The sequence below is a fragment of the Myotis myotis genome, unplaced genomic scaffold, assembly GCF_014108235.1.
Source record: "Myotis myotis isolate mMyoMyo1 unplaced genomic scaffold, mMyoMyo1.p scaffold_m19_p_15, whole genome shotgun sequence".
Taxonomy (NCBI): domain Eukaryota; kingdom Metazoa; phylum Chordata; class Mammalia; order Chiroptera; family Vespertilionidae; genus Myotis; species Myotis myotis.
The window spans coordinates 25,650,828-25,667,322 of NW_023416319.1; the positions used below are offsets into that span (position 1 = coordinate 25,650,828).

At 44.1% G+C, this 16,495-nt stretch overlaps 1 protein-coding gene across 3 annotated transcripts in view; it reads left to right on the forward strand.

Moving 5' to 3' along the window:
• Positions 1-525: 525 nt before the first annotated feature.
• The window catches only part of LIPA (lipase A, lysosomal acid type), a 30,551-nt gene continuing 14,581 nt past the window's right edge, over positions 526-16,495 (forward strand). Inside the window, exons 1-6 of one of the 3 annotated variants that reach the window (XM_036336675.1) lie at positions 526-683; positions 3,374-3,494; positions 3,725-3,836; positions 5,464-5,581; positions 13,998-14,196; positions 15,328-15,437. In XM_036336675.1, coding sequence (XP_036192568.1) covers positions 3,726-3,836; positions 5,464-5,581; positions 13,998-14,196; positions 15,328-15,437 — 538 coding nt within the window. In that variant the 5' untranslated portion in view covers positions 526-683; positions 3,374-3,494; position 3,725. Of the gene's footprint in view, positions 684-2,859; positions 2,994-3,373; positions 3,495-3,724; positions 3,837-5,463; positions 5,582-13,997; positions 14,197-15,327; positions 15,438-16,495 lie in introns of those variants that run through there. The other 2 variants (XM_036336674.1, XM_036336676.1) reach the window with 2 other exon arrangements.

Consider the following 16,495-nt stretch of genomic DNA (forward strand, 5'->3'; position numbering starts at 1 on the left):
CTCTTTTGTTGTTGTTCTTCATGGCACTTTCTACTACTTTATATTATATGGTTAGTTGTTCGTGTGTCTCTTCTCATTCGAATGATAGCAGGAGGGCCGGACCTCGTTTGGTTGGCTGCTATACTCCCAGTTTCTCAATAATGCTTGGCATATTTAGTAATAAAAACAAAATGGACAGCAAGATTGCTTTGCATCAGGCCCAATGCTAAATGCTTAATTTGAAGCAAAGGGTGCCGGCCCCACTGGAGCTCTCGGTGCAGAGCCCAGAGACCAGAGGATTGCTGCCTGCAGGTAGAGCAGGGGCTGCCGCGGCCTGGGAGGCGGAGCCCTGCCGCCGCACATCTAGGGCCCGCCCACAGCGCATGCTCCGCGGGGAGGGCGGCGGGGGCGGGGCCTTCAGCCGGGGCGGGGCCTTCAGCTGGGGCGGAGTCTCCACCTTCAGCCGGGGCGGGGCCTTCAGCCGGGGCGGGGCCTTCAGCGGGGCGGAGTCTCCACCGCACCGACCGCTGCTCCGATTCGCGGCGCTAGCAGCTTCAGCAGGTCGTGCACGCCCGCCCTCGGGTCGGCCTGTCTCCGCCCCCGCCGAGCCCCTCCCCGAGCCCCTTCCCGAGCCCCTTCCAGAGTCCCGGCCTCTGCGAGCTGGCACTGCGGCTTTGCACAGCGACCCGGGAGGACGTCCCCAGGTGAGTCCCCGCTGCTCCGCCAGGTGCGGGGGCGGCAGTTCGGGTCAGCCTGGGCCGGTCCGCGGGGAGGGTCTCGCCCGGCTCCCGGGTCTCAGTCCCGCCGTCCCTGAGCCTCTGCAGGCCGGCGGCAGCACCCTCTGCGCTCGGCCCGCGAGTCCTGCCCGAGCACCAGCAGGTGGCCTGAGGCACTTCCAGTGGCCAGGAGTAGGGAGCCCTCTGAAGTTGTCCGCCCTCCCCGGTGCCCTCCAACTCCCAGAGCCTTCCGACTGCGATGATTATTGATTATTGATTCCCAGCTCCCCTTCTTCCTCCTCCTCCTCTACGCCCCGTTAGCTCCTTCAGGCAGCCTGCCCGACCTAGCTCAGAGCTTGGTCGAGGTGGACTTTGGCATTGATCCTGGTGAAAATTAAGGCGACACTACTTAGCCAGTTGTCACTTTGCTCTCAGTACTTAACTTGGGTGAACCTCAGTTTCCCGAAAAAAGGATGGAAGGGTACTGCATAAAGTTGGTAGGAGAGTAATTAACATCGTAAGTCCCAAGACCCTATAGCAAGATATTTTTGTTGTTATTATTATTATAAACCTACGTGGCAAGCTGTTTTGGAGCTTTTCTTCAGCCACTGAACTGTTGGACTGTCCCGATCCCATATTGCAAAATTTGCATTGTGCATCTGATATGTGAGTGGCACTTGGTTGGGTCCTAGTTGAATCAGACACCCACTCTGCCTTCAGGCTGGAGTGAAATGAAGGCAGACAAGCATTTCATTGGATTGTTGCAATATGGAAAGGACGGAGGGAAAGTTGCTAAGGGAGCCGAGAAAAGCACTGGGTGTCCAGCTGTGGAATGCTCCCTGAAAAGGGCTTTTACTCTCCGTTTACACTTGTCAGCCTTCATCCCTGCAAGAATCACTTGAGAAAGTGATTGAGAAACTTGCTTAGTGTCGTGTTGGAAGGAAAGTTAGCTGGGCGCTATTTCCTTGAGTGGCTTCAGCGGTTACCTCCTGGAGACGCCTGGAGACAGCTGGTCCCAGGTCTGTTGGTGCTGAATGGAGAGCAGCAGCTCCTGCTGGATGCCTCCTTGTTTTCAATTGCGGTTACAACCTTTCATATTTTCTTTTCAACCTTCCCCTTACTCCCTAATAATAATGGAGTTTTGGGAGGTTGTATTTATGATAAAAGGTAGCCAAGGATGGCACAGCCCTTATAACCACCATGAAGAAATACAAACTTTTGAGTAAATGCAAGTAGGCTTGCTTTTCCTATGTAGACCTCAACATGACAGCCCCTCTGCCTACAAGGTCGGGGCTCACCACTGCTTGTAGAAATAAGTGCAGCACCAGTAGGAACTGCATCCACAGAAGGTGTCAGTCCACTTTTGCAATCTCCTAGGAACCAGTTTCTTAAGATTCATGGAATACAGGCCTACCTTGGAGATATTTTTGTGTTTGGTTCCAGACAGAATAAAGAAAGCTCCATTGCCACACTCACTGAATTGCTGTGGTCTGGAACCAAATGTGCACTATCACCGAGATATGCCTATACTCAATTTAAGCATAGTCTTTTAAAAGCAGCTGTATTGTATTATTGACATGAAATAAAAAGACATACTTTAAATTATACAATTTTATAAGCTTGACTATGTACATTCCTGTGAAAAATCAGTAAATTCAATATATAAACCTGTCCATCACTCCCCCACCAGCTTCCTTTTCATATTCCTTTGTAACCTGTTCTTTTCACCCCCCTTTTCCTCAGACTTTCAATCAATATGATTAGTTTTATATAAATGGAATCATATGTAGAGTTTTTTTGGGGGGGTGGCTGGCTTCTTTCACTCACTGTAATTATTTTGAAATTCATCCATGTTATTGTGTTCATTCTTTTGTATTGCTGACTAGCATGCATATACCATAATATGATTATTCATTCACTCATTTGAGCATTTGGGTTTTTCCAGTTTTGGGCTATTATACACAATCTGTTATAAACATTTTTGTACAAGCCTTTGTATGGGCATACACACATAGATCTTTGTTATTATTTTTTAACCCTCACCTGAGGATATTTTCCCATTGATTTTCAGAGAGAGTGGAAGAGAAAGGGAAAGACAGAGAGAAATAACGATGTGAGAGAAACACATCGATTGGTTGCCTCCTGCACATGCCCCGACCAGGGCCCAGGCTGGGAGGAGCCTGCAACCAAGGTACATGCCCTTGACTGGAATCAAACCTGGGCCTTTTAGTCTGCAGACTGACGCTCTATCCACTGAGCCAAACCGAACCGGCTAGGGCGACACATAGATCTTTTTAAGTAAGTATATTTATTTTAAAAAAGCTAGGAGGCCTGGGCCTTGCCTCTAACCATCGGGGTGTCCTTGGGAGAGTCACCTCACTTTGCCTTTAACATCCATCCCCAAGTCTTTGCCATGCTGTGATTTTGTGCCCACCACTGCCAGAAGGGAGATGCTCTTTGTTGATGGTTGGAGGGTCTCAGAAGGAGAGAGGGGTGGTTTCTTTGCCTCTGCTTCTCTTGCAGGATCTTTTCTTTTATTTCACTTTTTCCCCTGGGGTGGCGAATTTGAATGCTGACATATCATTTTGAGCAAGAATGGAAGTGAGTAAATGGGGGTGGGGGGGTGTGTGGCAAGAGCTAATATGGGCCAAACTAAAAAATTTTTAAATCACAATTAGGGAGGAAAACGTGGGAGGTTAACAGGCTCGGGACTTTTGAGGATCCTCCTTTTTCTCGGCCTACATTCTTCCAATTCCTCCATTTCTCCAGGAACAATTTATTTAACTTCACAGTGAAGAGGTGAGTGGGTGTGCTAGGTCACATATTAACTGTGGGTAGCTACTGGGGAGGTTTCCTAGTAAAACAGAATTCCTTTTTTGGCTTCCAGATATGACTTGTTTCTTATTTACCCTTTACCCAACGTTTACTTGCCCTAAACCTGGTTCTGAACTTTTTATGGGGACATAAATCTATCAGCATAATGATGTGTAATGAAACTTGGACGAATAACAATAGGCTGTTTCATGCAGAATGAAAATGTGGCTCTTGGGTTTGGTGTTCTGTGTGGCCCTTGGGGCCCTGCGTTCCGAGACATCTAGAGGGAAGCAGCCAGTCGTGGATCCTGAAACAAATATGAACGTGGTAAGTTTCTCAGAGTCACCTGCTTTTAAGATGCATGTGACCGATGTTAAATATTTTCTTAAGTTCCGTTACGTGGGCTACGTGGAGCCGCCAGCCTGAATCTCTTTCTAGTTCATAGTGCTTTCATGTTCTCTGAAATCTTAGATTCAGTTCACCACACCTTCCCCCCAGGTGAGGTGTATTGTGCAGATTGCATCCTATTGTTAAAACTATATACTTCTTTTATATATATATATATATATATATATATATATATATATATATATATTTTATTGATTTTTTACAGAGAGGAAGGGAGAGAGATAGTTAGAAACATCGATGAGAGAGAAACATCGATCAGCTGCCTCCTGCACATCTCCTACTGGGGATATGCCCGCAACCCAGGTACATGCCCTTGACCGGAATCGAACCTGGGACCTTTCAGTCCGCAGGCCGACGCTCTATCCACTGAGCCAAACTGGTTTCGGCAAAACTGTATACTTCTTACTGAGATAAATTATGTTTAGGTCTCACTAAATTTGTTTAAAGAACAGTAAAGACAAGTCAAAACTTTGCAAGAATGTTACTGAGTGCTGCTTTTATAATACACTGAACAAGGATTGTGATCAGCAATGTCCGGGAAGCACAGTTCAATACAAAAATCAAAATGTCTCAAAAAACATTTTGTTAGAACAAACAAGCAAAAATAACCCCTTGAGCAATTAAAACACGTCAAAGTTTTTAATCTTAAGTAAACAATAAAGTCTGGAAATACCGTATTTATGTATAAAGGATTGTGAAAACAGAGATTCCTCAGCAAAACAAAACAGGAGAGGACCTCTTAAAAATAAGAATAGTGGTAGATCACATAATTAGCGGGTGCATTTATTTCTTTCTTTTAAAAAATATATTTTTATTGATTTCCGAGAGGAAGGGAGAGGGAGAGAAAGGTAGAAACATCAATGAAAAGAGAGTCGTTGATCAGCTGTCTCCTGCACATCCCACTCTAGGGATCAAGCCCACAACCCGGGCATGTGCCCTGATTAGCTGTTACATTTAGAAAAGAAAAAGAAGGAAGAGTGTTTATTTGTGCCTGGGAGCCAGGATGAAAACAAAGAGGTCCACAGCTATGATAAAATTAGTCACTGTTGGTGCAGAACATGCCAGGATGATGATGCCAAATGTAATCAAATACCTGTGTGTAGAACACACAGATAAAACAAGTGGAGGATTTACTCTTGTGGTGGGTGTGCTACTAGATGCAGCAGGCTAAAATTTCAATCACAGTTGATTTCGTTACTGTTTTTTAAATATTATTGATTTCAGAGAGGAAAGGAGAGGGAGAGAGAGATAGAAACATTAATGATAGAGAGAATCATTGATCAGCTGCCTCCTGCATGGCCCCTGCTGGGGATCGAGCCCACAACTCAGGCATGTACCCTTGCCCAGAATCGAACCTGGGACCTTTCAGTCTGCAGTTGGATGTTCTAACCACTGAGACAAACCAGCCAGGGCCACAGTCGATTTCTTAAGTGAAGCCTGGAAAATGTCATTGACATTGTGTCTTCTCCTTTGCCTGTAAATATGGGAGATCTTATCAGATTCTGTCTGTAGAATTTCCATTATAATTATTATTTTTTCTCTGTAGAGTGAAATTATCTCTTACTGGGGATTTCCTAGTGAGGAACACCTAGTCGAGACCGAAGATGGGTATATTCTTTGCCTCCACCGAATCCCTCACGGGAGGAAGAACCATTCTGATGAAGGTATGGGTGTTTTCTGTGTCAAGATAGGAAAGCTTGGAATTTGGCCAGAAATTTAATTTCTACCTCTTGAGATTTTTATGTCGTATGGATACTTACTGTTAAGCTTCCTTTTAATAAACATGTTACAGAAATGAGTAATGAGCTATTGTGAGGGCTTCTATTTTTCCTCCTGCTCAAAACACACAAAACATATATTTTACTCCAGAGAGATCATATGATCTTGGTTTCCTTCCTTATTTTCTTTTTTTTAAGTAAACCCTGTATACTGATTTCAGATTCCATATATAAAGGAAAATATGTATTCATATGATTTCTCTTAAAAGTGGTGGGTTGACTAATGTAATTAGTAGGTGAGTCATTGTTAAAAGATGCAGGAATCCTCAGTAAAAACAAGCTTAGAGAATGTGCCTCCTCTTCTTTTTCTTTATCACTACCTGCCAGGCTTCTCTGTCCATATGGCAATTAAGCAAGTTGTGCCACCTGCCCTACTTGTGTGTCTCACGGCTGTTGCGGGGGAAGGTGCTGTGCCCTGGAGTATGAGGAAAGTGAGCATGATTCTTAATTGCTCCCAGGTTGTAGGAAGAAGAGCTAGGAGACCCCAGTGCCAGGTCTGGGTCAGCCCCTAAGTGCATGTGTGGTTTCACATCTGTGGGCTTTGGATTCTTCCTCTGTAAAAACAGCCGATTGGCTGGAATAATCTCCAAGTTCCCCTTCAGTCTTTCCCACTCTCTTTTTCTATGAGCTACAGTCTATATTCTTCTTGTTTTGGCAAGTGTGTAGAGCAGTGGATACCCTTGGCCTTCAAAATGGGGAACAGAGACGGAAAGTACCCTAAATCTGGCCTTAGCATGAGCTCCCCACCTTCTTCCTCTGTTGTGCAGAGGCCTTCCTGTAGGGGATCAGTGGTGTGTACACAACACCTGCTGTGAGCTAAGCTCAGCGGGCAGGGGAGTTTGGAAGGAAATCTGTGGTTTCCCCGAGCACTGCCCCAGCTTTAAGGCCGAGGCTCTTCATCGTCCTGCACTCATGCAGGAAAGTGTGGTCAGTGGTGTTCCTTTGGCTCCTTTAAGCCAAATAGACAGACAGAGTTCATTAGATGCTTCACACAGAGTGCATCGTCTTCTCATTCATGCAGCTTCCTCTCCCGACTTCCTCCTCTATTAATAACACCATTGCCCTCCTAATGACCTAGACTGGAAACTGCAGAATCATTCCTGACTCCCATCGTCAAGAGGCTGTCAAGTCCTCTCTAGGCTGCTCATGTGATGTGGCTTCAATTTATTCCTTCCTTCGCTTTGATAGGCTGCCACCCTATCTTCTTTAAAAAATTTTTTTTAAATTGATATTTAGAGAGAGAGAGAGAGAGAGAGAGAGAGAGAGAGAGAGAGAGAGAGAGAGAAACATCACTGAGTGAGAGAAGCATTGATCGGTTGCCTCCTGAAGGCCTCCAAACTGGGGATGGAAACCACAGCCTGGGTATGTGCCTTTACCTGGCATCAAGGCCACAACCTCTTTGGTGCCTGGGACGATGCTCCAGCCAACTGAGCCACCTGGCCAGGGCACTGTCACCCTACCTTATGTTCTCGTTACCATTTAACTGGAAGCCTGAACTCAGCAAGGAATTGGAGAGAGGCTTCAGCCAGGTCCATTTTAAAGACTTCCCCTATGTTAAAAAAAAGAAAGAATTTTGAAACAGGAATATGAAAATTCAGTCTGCTTTATCTTTTAAGAAAAAGTGCTTTTAATGCAGAAATAACACCATAGTATAATGACTTATGCCACTTATAAGTCCTTACAAGGAACATTGAAACATTATTCACTTATGGGGGCTAAGTGAAACCGTTCCTATTACCCTTTTTAAAGGGTTTTTTCCTCAGCTTTTTGGCTGTACTGTGGTGCCGCCATGTCCCGAGTTTACAGCCATTTGGAGACCATCCTTCAGTCCTGTCACAGTGGTCCCCTCTGGGCACATGTAGAGCCTCATCTGGAGATTCTTGGAGGTTTTATGATCACAGGGCTTAGCCACATGGCTCCTCTACACATGCCAACTGCTCTCTTTTCTGCCAGCCTCCCTGTTTTCACCCCTCTTATGTAATTTTTCAGGATTAAACATGGTAGAGCCCAGGCATAATTAAATGATTTTACCAGTCAGCAATCTACAGGAACCTTTCCTTCATCTTCTGTCTTGTTGTCTGTACTGTTAGCCCACATTCTGTAAGCAGTAGGCCTTTGACGTTCACCATGGATATAACTCCCTGAATTAGCCAGTGCAGTCCTAAGCTCTGGTGGGTACGGTATCTTCCCCGGTAGCATGGGGTAGAATACCTCTTTTTTTTTTTTTTTTTTTTTTTTTTTTTAATATAAGGGAAGACCTTTTTTTAAAAAATATTTTATTGATTTTTTACAGAGAGGCAGGGAGAGGGATAGAGAGTTAGAAACATCGATGAGAGAGAAATATCGATCAGCTGCCTCCTGCACACCTCCCACTGGGGATGTGCCCGCAACCAAGGTACATGCCCTTGACTGGAATTGAACCTGGGACCTTTCAGTCCATAGGCCAACCCTCTATCCACTGAGCCAAACTGGTCAGGGCTAGAATACCTATTTCACAAGGCTCACGAGGAGTGCTTGAGAACTGTGGGTTGCCAGCTGTGTTTACCCATTACCTAAGGAACTTTCATCATTTATCAACTGTACAGGTTTAAATAGGCTCCATAGCCCAATTATGCATGATATAATCGAAGTTGTGATTTTATGTTAAAAGTATCAAAGAGCTCCTTTTGGACATGCAAATCCAACTGAGTTATTTCCTTTTTTTCTAAAGTCCCCTGGAGTTCAGCTGGTGAACACAACCCCTGGAATTCTGCCCACCCTGCCTACCATCTTCATTTTTATATGTATTTACAAAGAATTCCTCTCATCCTTCCAAGTCCAGCTTCCTTGCCAGCTCTCCTGGATTGCTTAAGCAGGAAGGACACACACTCTCTCTGGACTGCCAAGTGCCTGGCTAACCCCCTTCTGCAGGTGCTTTGCTTATTTTGCTTTGGGTTGACTTAGTTTTGTGCCTCTTTCTCCCCATCCTCGCTCCCTCAGCCACTTTTTGAGGCTGTGTCTTTGTCATCTTTGTATCCCTTAAAGCAACTAGCAGCAACCCAATTGGGGATCGAACCCACAACTAGATGCCTGAGTCAACTCTGCACAGTCAGCCCAAGTGACACTGATATCAGGGCAGTCTTCAGAATTGGGATACATAGCTGGATGAAGGCAGTGGGCCTCGTCTCTAGTAGAATAAAAGACACCTGTGTGCACAGAAATTTTGTATGTATTTGTAGTGAGTTTATGGACCCAGTAAAGAACCCCCTGGTTTAGAGAATCATTTGCCTGTCTGGTCAAACCTTTACTAACTAGGGCAGCTTCGCACGCTTGTTTGGGAAGCTCTTGGTGATCTGTGAAATAAGTGCAGGCTGTTTCTCAATGTCAAGCAAACTTCTCTATTGGCTGTTGAGCTACCCCTGCTTGGCACTAACTCCATAAGGGAACTGAAATTCAGAAACTCATCATCTATAGGGAAGTGGTTCTGTTTTTATCTGCTCGGCCTTATTCCAGGAGGTCATGGGATGTTAGTGCTGGAAGGATCTCAGAGTCCTGCCTGGGTGAAGGTTTTGGGGAGCTTTCATTTTGAACACACTCTCCTGTGGATTCCAAGGTAGAGCCCAGGGGGCTGAAAACCTGTGTTCTAGGTCAACGTCCTCGTTTTACTAGGTGAGGCAGCCAAGTTCAAAGAAGGAACGAGATTTGTTTCAGGTTAAAGGGTAGCAGGCCAGCCATCTGAGATAGTGTTCTTTAAAACTAGAGAACATGGCCTTGTTTAATAAGTCTTGAGCAAGTAAGTCTCCTGACAGAATACTTATTTTACTTGGCTAAAAAAAGGATAGACATATAGGCCTTGACTAAAGTAAATAATCAGCAACAAGGCATACTTACTCCTTGCCTAACTGGGAAATAAATTGTCCAATAAGACAATCATCAAATGAAGCACCGACACTATCTGCAAGTTGTGTAGCGGATGGTGCTCTGGATATGAACGGCTGCCTTCAGTGGGCACGGACGGGCACTGTGAACTTTGCCTTGGCAAAGACTCAGGGGCTGCCCTTCGAGGGCTGGACAGGGTCCCCTTTAGATGAATCCATGTTGAACATGCCTCTGGATGGGCTGTATCAGAAGAGCTGAGAGAGTGTCTCAAAAATAAATATTTGCAGGCTTCCCTAAATCAGAAGCAGGGCCAGAAATGTCTATCTTCTAAGTCCCCAGGTGGTTTAGATACGCAGGGGAAACAGCGGTTGGCTTGCTTTGGAATGTCTGGAATACGTATAAGCATACCTCCTCTCCCCACCATTTCTGTTTTCTAATAAATCTTTAGAGTAGAAGTTAAAAGCAAGGGCTTTGGAAGGAGGCTGATTTGGGTTTCAATTCTGGCTCTCTACTAGGCAAGTCCTCTAGGATAGGTTTCTTAATTTCTGATTCCAGGCATCAGTTACCTTATCTTTAACATGGGCCGGATCTTAATAGCTCTTTTGTCACAGTTTAATTCATGAGAAATGAAGTGCTGTGTGCATAATCGGTAGCTGTTAATCAACCAGGTAGCAGAATGTTTTCTAGGATTTATCTCAAGTGGTTGGGGCAGGTTCAGGAAGCCTTCCAGGCCCCCAAGCTTTTGGTGATCTAAAGCCAAAAGGCACGGCTGATCCAGCCCTTGGACTTGGGTTTGCACAAGCCGAGGACTACTTTGCTGGGTGTCGAGCTTCCTTGACTTGTTTAGTCCCATAGATGACTGCAGAAAGGTCTAAAGTGTGGGACGGTTCTGACTTTGCATTACTCACTGTGAAGTGGTGGGAAGGCTTATGTACCGTGAGCTAAGTCCTTGGTGCCGTTTTGTCTAGAGAACCTATCTTTGCCGAGGAGAGGGAACCCTCATGCCACTTACAGCCTATCTTCTAAGAACTCCTGAAAGATTTAGGTTGTGCGAGCTCCTGCCAGACTAACAAGGAGCCAGGCCTCCTCTTCTTTAGGCCCAGGAGGCATATTGCCGCCTCTGAGCCCAAGCTCGGGATTGCTTATTGTGCAACTATGCACAGGTTGCTTAGTCACACTATGCCTCAGAGTCCTTATCAGAGAAATGGGGGTAAAAACTAGTCCCCAACTCTATTAGTTCCCTATTGCTGCGGTAGCTGATTCCACAAACATAGTGCCTTAAAACACCACAAATTTATGATCCTATAGTCCTGGAGGTCGGAAGGCCTAAGATCAAGGTATTGGCAAGACTGTGTTCCTTCTGGAGGCTCTAGGGGAGAATCTGTTTTCTTGCCTTTTTTAGCAACTAGAAGCTGCCTGCATTCCTTGGCTTCTGGCCCCATCCTCCATCTTCAAAGCCAGCAGTGTTGTTGTTTCTCCTCCTCTCCTCCTCCTCCCCCTCCTCCTCCTCCTCCTCCTCCTCCTCCTCCTCCTCCTCCTTCTCCTCCTCCTCCTCCTCCTCCTCCTCCTCCTCCTCCTCCTCCTCCTCCTCCTCCTCCTTCTCCTCCTCCTTCTTCTCCTGCTTCTGCTGCTGCTTCTTCCTTCTCTTTCTCTTTCTCACCCTCTTGCCTGTGACTTCTGTTCTAATATTATTTTATTAAATTTTTACTCTCATTAATATTTTTATGAGCCTTTATTTATTGAGCTTTACTGTGTATCAGCCACTGTATCATTCCCACTTTAGTAAAAGGCGAAAGATTTATACGATCTGAAGAGAAAACCATTCCCACTTTAGAAAAGGACCTTGAGTTAATGCTACATGGGTTTCATAGTTAGTAAGAACCAAGGTCTGCTTCACGCCAACGCCTTGATCTTTGTGATTTCCTCCTTGTTCTTCTTTTGGTTTGTCCTTGCACCTCAGCTGATTTCTCACACCATTTTAGAGCCTGACCAGTGGAGGCCTGACCAGACACTGCCCTGCAGAGAAGGCCAGTGGCTTGGGAGGCAGGAGGAACTTCCCCATTCAACTGGTCATCTTCTTCTCGGGAGACTGTGGGCTCAGCAGATTGGTTTTTGGAGCCTGAGCAATCCCCTCCTCACTTCCACCCGTTTGGGCCCAATCACGGCAGGCAGCACTGTGATGGGTCATCATTGGGCTGCTTCTCTTTGCTGACTCTGTGCTATTTAGGTGACCATGATAATGTCACCTGCCCTCTCTGGTCCAAGATGCTTTTAAGCCTACCCTTCAGTCCCCAGCCCTCCCAGAGCCAGTTTACCGACTTCTGCTCATGGGCCACGAAGTTTCAATTGCACTGTACGTGCATGCCCGCGTGTGGTATTTTGTGGAAGAGCCACACTCAAGGGGCCAAAGAGCCGCATGTGGCTCACGAGCCACAGTTTCCCGACCACTGGTCTAGAACGACTTCTCTCTGGCTAACCTCCTTTCCTATAGCAAAGAAATGACAGTGATGGACCCTGGTATCAGACATACCTGGGTTCATATCCCAACTCTCCCACTTACTAGCTCTCAGTCAATAGTGGTCAAGTTACTTGACTTCTCTTAGCCACAGTTCCCTCTCTGCTAATGGGAATAGTACCAGTGTCACGGGATGTTCACCACAGTACCTTAGAGCTTATAAGCACGCAATAGCAGCTAGCTATTATTTCAATGAGCTTTTCTCAGCAAGGTGAAAAGAAATCCAACTAACACAAAGAAAAATTTGTCAGTTCACTTCCCATCTGAGTATTCAACGAATCAGTCTTCTCATTATTTGCTGATATTTTACATCCCTCATTTGCATACAGCATTGCTGCTTAGCTGTAGTACAAAGTAAACTATAATTTTGTACTTTATTCTTCTTCTCCCCCTTCAAGGCTATGTGCTGCTACAGTCCTTTCGTTGATAGCTTAATTATTGCACCAGTTAGGTTGCAATGAATTATTTGTCCACTTGACCATTAGTTTATTTCAAGTGTTTCACTATTATAAAGAACTAGAAGCCCGTTGCACGAAGATTCGCACAATAGGCCTTCCTTCCCCTGACTGCGGGCACTGGTTTTCCTCTGTCACCCGGGACCTAGGCCTTTGGTCCGGCTGCAGCGAGGCTTGGCTTCTCCCCTCTGGCCACAGCCACAGTGAGGCTTGGCTTCTCCACTGTGACCACAGCGAGGCTTGGCTTTGCAGCGGAGAAGCCAAGCCTCTTCGGTCTTCAGTCTTCACTCTGGCTGGAGCCTTCAGTCTTCGCTCTACGCCTGCGTATGCAAATTAACTGCCATCTTTTTTGGGGGGGTTAATTTGCATAGTCACTCTGATTGGCTGGTGAGTGTAGCGGAGTGACACCAATTTGCATGTTTCTCTTTTATTAGTGTAGATGGGCAGAAGGCACAGGGAGTTCTTATTTATTCATTTTTTGATCTATGTGTCAGTCACTGTACCAGACACCACTGTACCAGACACTTAATTATCTAACTCATTCCTCTTAACAGCTCTTTAAGGAACTAAGACTCAGACTGGTTAAGGAACTTAATAATAATTAGAACTAATGTTTATTCAACTCCAACTGTGTGTCAGACGCTTTGCTAAGAACTTTTCATATAGTAATTCATATCTCATTACTCCCTGTAAGGTGCATATTACATTTCTGTGCTGCAGGGGGTGATACAAATTTCAGGGGGATGTTGATATGCTGTGCCCAACATGCACTTCAGAACTAGGAGAAGACAGGTTTGAACCCAGGAGGGTCTGATGCTAAAACTCATGGTCAGTATAATGTCAGCTCCATGACGGTGAGGTTTCTCTCTCTCACTTATTTCTGTTCTCTGTGGGGTCCCCAGTATATAGTTAGGTTGCTTGGCACATAGTTGGTGCTTAATAAATGCTTGTTTAATGAATGACTGGATGCTTCTAACACTGTTAGCAACCAGAGGTCAGGTTTCTTTGACTCCCAAATCTTTGTTTTTTCTACTATATCACTGTCTCAGTTATGGGTGCGTAGAAGATAAATTTACATATAAATATATATATGTTTGTATACACATATGAATATATATGTTTATATATACTTATGAATTTGTGTCTGTGTGATATTTTTCTTTTGGTTTGTTTTGTTAGGATGCATTCTGAGAAATCTACTGGAACAAAGTATAGAAACATTACATGAGTTCTTTAAAAAAATTAAAAATTTTTTGATGATTAAGTCAATGTGTCTTGTTACTAGATATGCAAAAATAGTCCAGTGTCACTGTTACCTTGCCAACGCTATTAAAAAATATATATTTACTAATGTTATATAGGAGTGCGTTGCTACCTTAATATTTCCATTTATTTCTGTTTCATTATTTGCTTTAAGATTCACGCTTGTTTAGAAGCGAGGTGCTGCTAGCGCCCACACGTAAATGTCTTTCAGGTCCCAAACCAGTGGTGTTCCTGCAGCACGGCTTGCTGGCAGATTCAAGCAACTGGGTCACAAACCTGCCCAACAGCAGCCTGGGCTTCATCCTGGCAGACGCTGGTTTCGACGTGTGGATGGGGAACAGCAGGGGAAACACCTGGTCTCGGAGACACAGGACCCTTTCAGTTTTTCAGGACGAATACTGGGCCTTCAGGTAGAGTTGGCTTGATCTTGACAGGCGTCTAGTTCCTTCGTATCCTTAACGCAGACACCAGGGCGGCAGATAGACGGGTAACTCGAGGTTGTAGGAGAGAAGGAACTGGTGGACCGTGAAATGTTTTAAACCTTTTTAGGAATTTAATGAACAGCAGTAAGGTACATTTTAAATACGTGATCACGTTTAAGAATTAGATTCAAGTAGGAATTTTTAGTGATATTGACATTCCTGGTGGTGTGGGAGCTGCTGGGTAAATTGCGTCCCAGAACCTTCTTCCTCCCTTCAAAAGCACACATTCCAAATGGTGACGACTCTATATCCACACAGTTTCCTCCTCTCTCTTTTACTTCTGGCTCTACCAGTCAATCACTGTGTGACACGGGGCATGTCTGTAAGCTTTCTCCATGTGTCTCAGCTTTCTCCATGTAAAATGGGGATAATAAATACCTATCTGATAAGGTTATTGGGGGATTAAAGGAGAGGAGACAGGGAAAGAACCTGGTACATCGTAAGCAGTGGCAACAATTGGCTCATCTTTCTCCTGATGACGAGCGCTCACATGTCCACGGGTCCGGGCTCTGTGTTGATATCAGGCACAGAGAAGAGCAGGCTACGGATCCTCCAGACTGGCTTCCCATTTGTAAAACTGGAGCCTACCTAAGGACATGAAATGCAAGAAGGAGAGCTTTACCAAGGGCGTGTACAGCGACATGTCACTGTATTTGTAAGAGTGAAAAATTGGAACCTACCAATTTGTCCATTCACAATGAATGGACAAATTCAGTGTGGTCTATTTACCCAATGAACAACCTATAACTATGTGCGACAGTTTGGATGTAGCCTAATACAGAAGAATACATACTGTGGTCCCATTTATAGAAAAGTTCAAAAATGAGTAAAACTAATTTATGGTGTAAAAAAAATGAGGATAATGGTTACCCTTAGAGGCACGGTTGGGAAGGGGCTCAGGGCATTTCTGCAGTTCTGGGACTTCTGTTTCCTGTGCTCAGCCATGGTTTCCCAGCTGGGTTCAGTTTGTGAAAAGTCATCAAACTGCACAGTTACTATTTGTGTGTGCTGCATTTGTATGTAATGTCTCAATGAAAGAGTTCCATTTTTGGATTACAGTTATGATGAGATGGCAAATTATGACTTACCAGCTTCAATTAACTTCATTCTGAATAAAACTGGCCAACAACAAGTATATTATGTGGGTCATTCTCAAGGCACTACAATAGGTATGTATATAATAAAGATTGGAAGTTGGTATAATGTATTATTACAGAGTTTACACTTGTTCTGAAAAGTGAAATATAAAAAATGTTAGCTTAAATAGACTTTTAAAATTATTATTATTTTTTAAAATATATTTTTATTGATTTCAGAGAAGAAGGGAGAGGGAGAGAGAGATAGGAATATCAATGATGAGAGAGACTCATTGATCGGCTGCCTCCTGCATGCCCCCAACTCAGGATCGAGCCCGCAACCCGGGCATGTGCCATTGACCGGACTCGAACCTGGGACCCTTTAGTCCGCAGTACAACGCTCTATCTATTGAGCCAAACCAGCTAGGGCTGCTATTATTATTATTATTATTATTATTATTATTATTATTATTACCAAGCAGAAATAATGAATAGGGCAAAGAATTTTGGTAATATTTTATCTTCTCTGGAAATTCAGACTTTAATATAAATGGATAAACCATGCTATTCATGGTTCTCTTGAATTTAAAGGTATTAAGCCACAGCCTATTACGTGTTTTTATAGTTAAGCAACATGGGGATGTGAGAGGGTGGAAAACAAGTTTCATAAGTGCAAAGACTTTTTAAAGGAAAACAAGAAAGTACACTGACTTAAAGTTCAGTGGAATGAAGCTAACTACAAAGATGTAGTCTTGTTACTAGATATGCAAAAATCATCCCGTTTCATTGTTACCTTGCCGATGCTGTTACACTTTTATTTATAAATAGTTTTTAAAAGTCATATGCATTTTTTATTTGTGGTGATTATAAAAGTAATATGTGTTCATTGTAAACAAAAATAGAAAATGAGCAAAGTTTAAAGAAAATAAAAATTGCCCATAATTCTAGCAAACAAGAGTTCCTCTGATTAGGGACTAGGAACCATTCCATAATTTGAATAATTCCCTCTGTTAGTGTTTACTGTGATCAATATCTTTATGTTCATCTCACATGTTCTCATTAGAACACATACTCAAAAAGTAACGTGGATATCTTTTTGCCTTTCTTATTCATTAAGTTCAGGATTTTTCTTCATTCATATTTCTTGACTT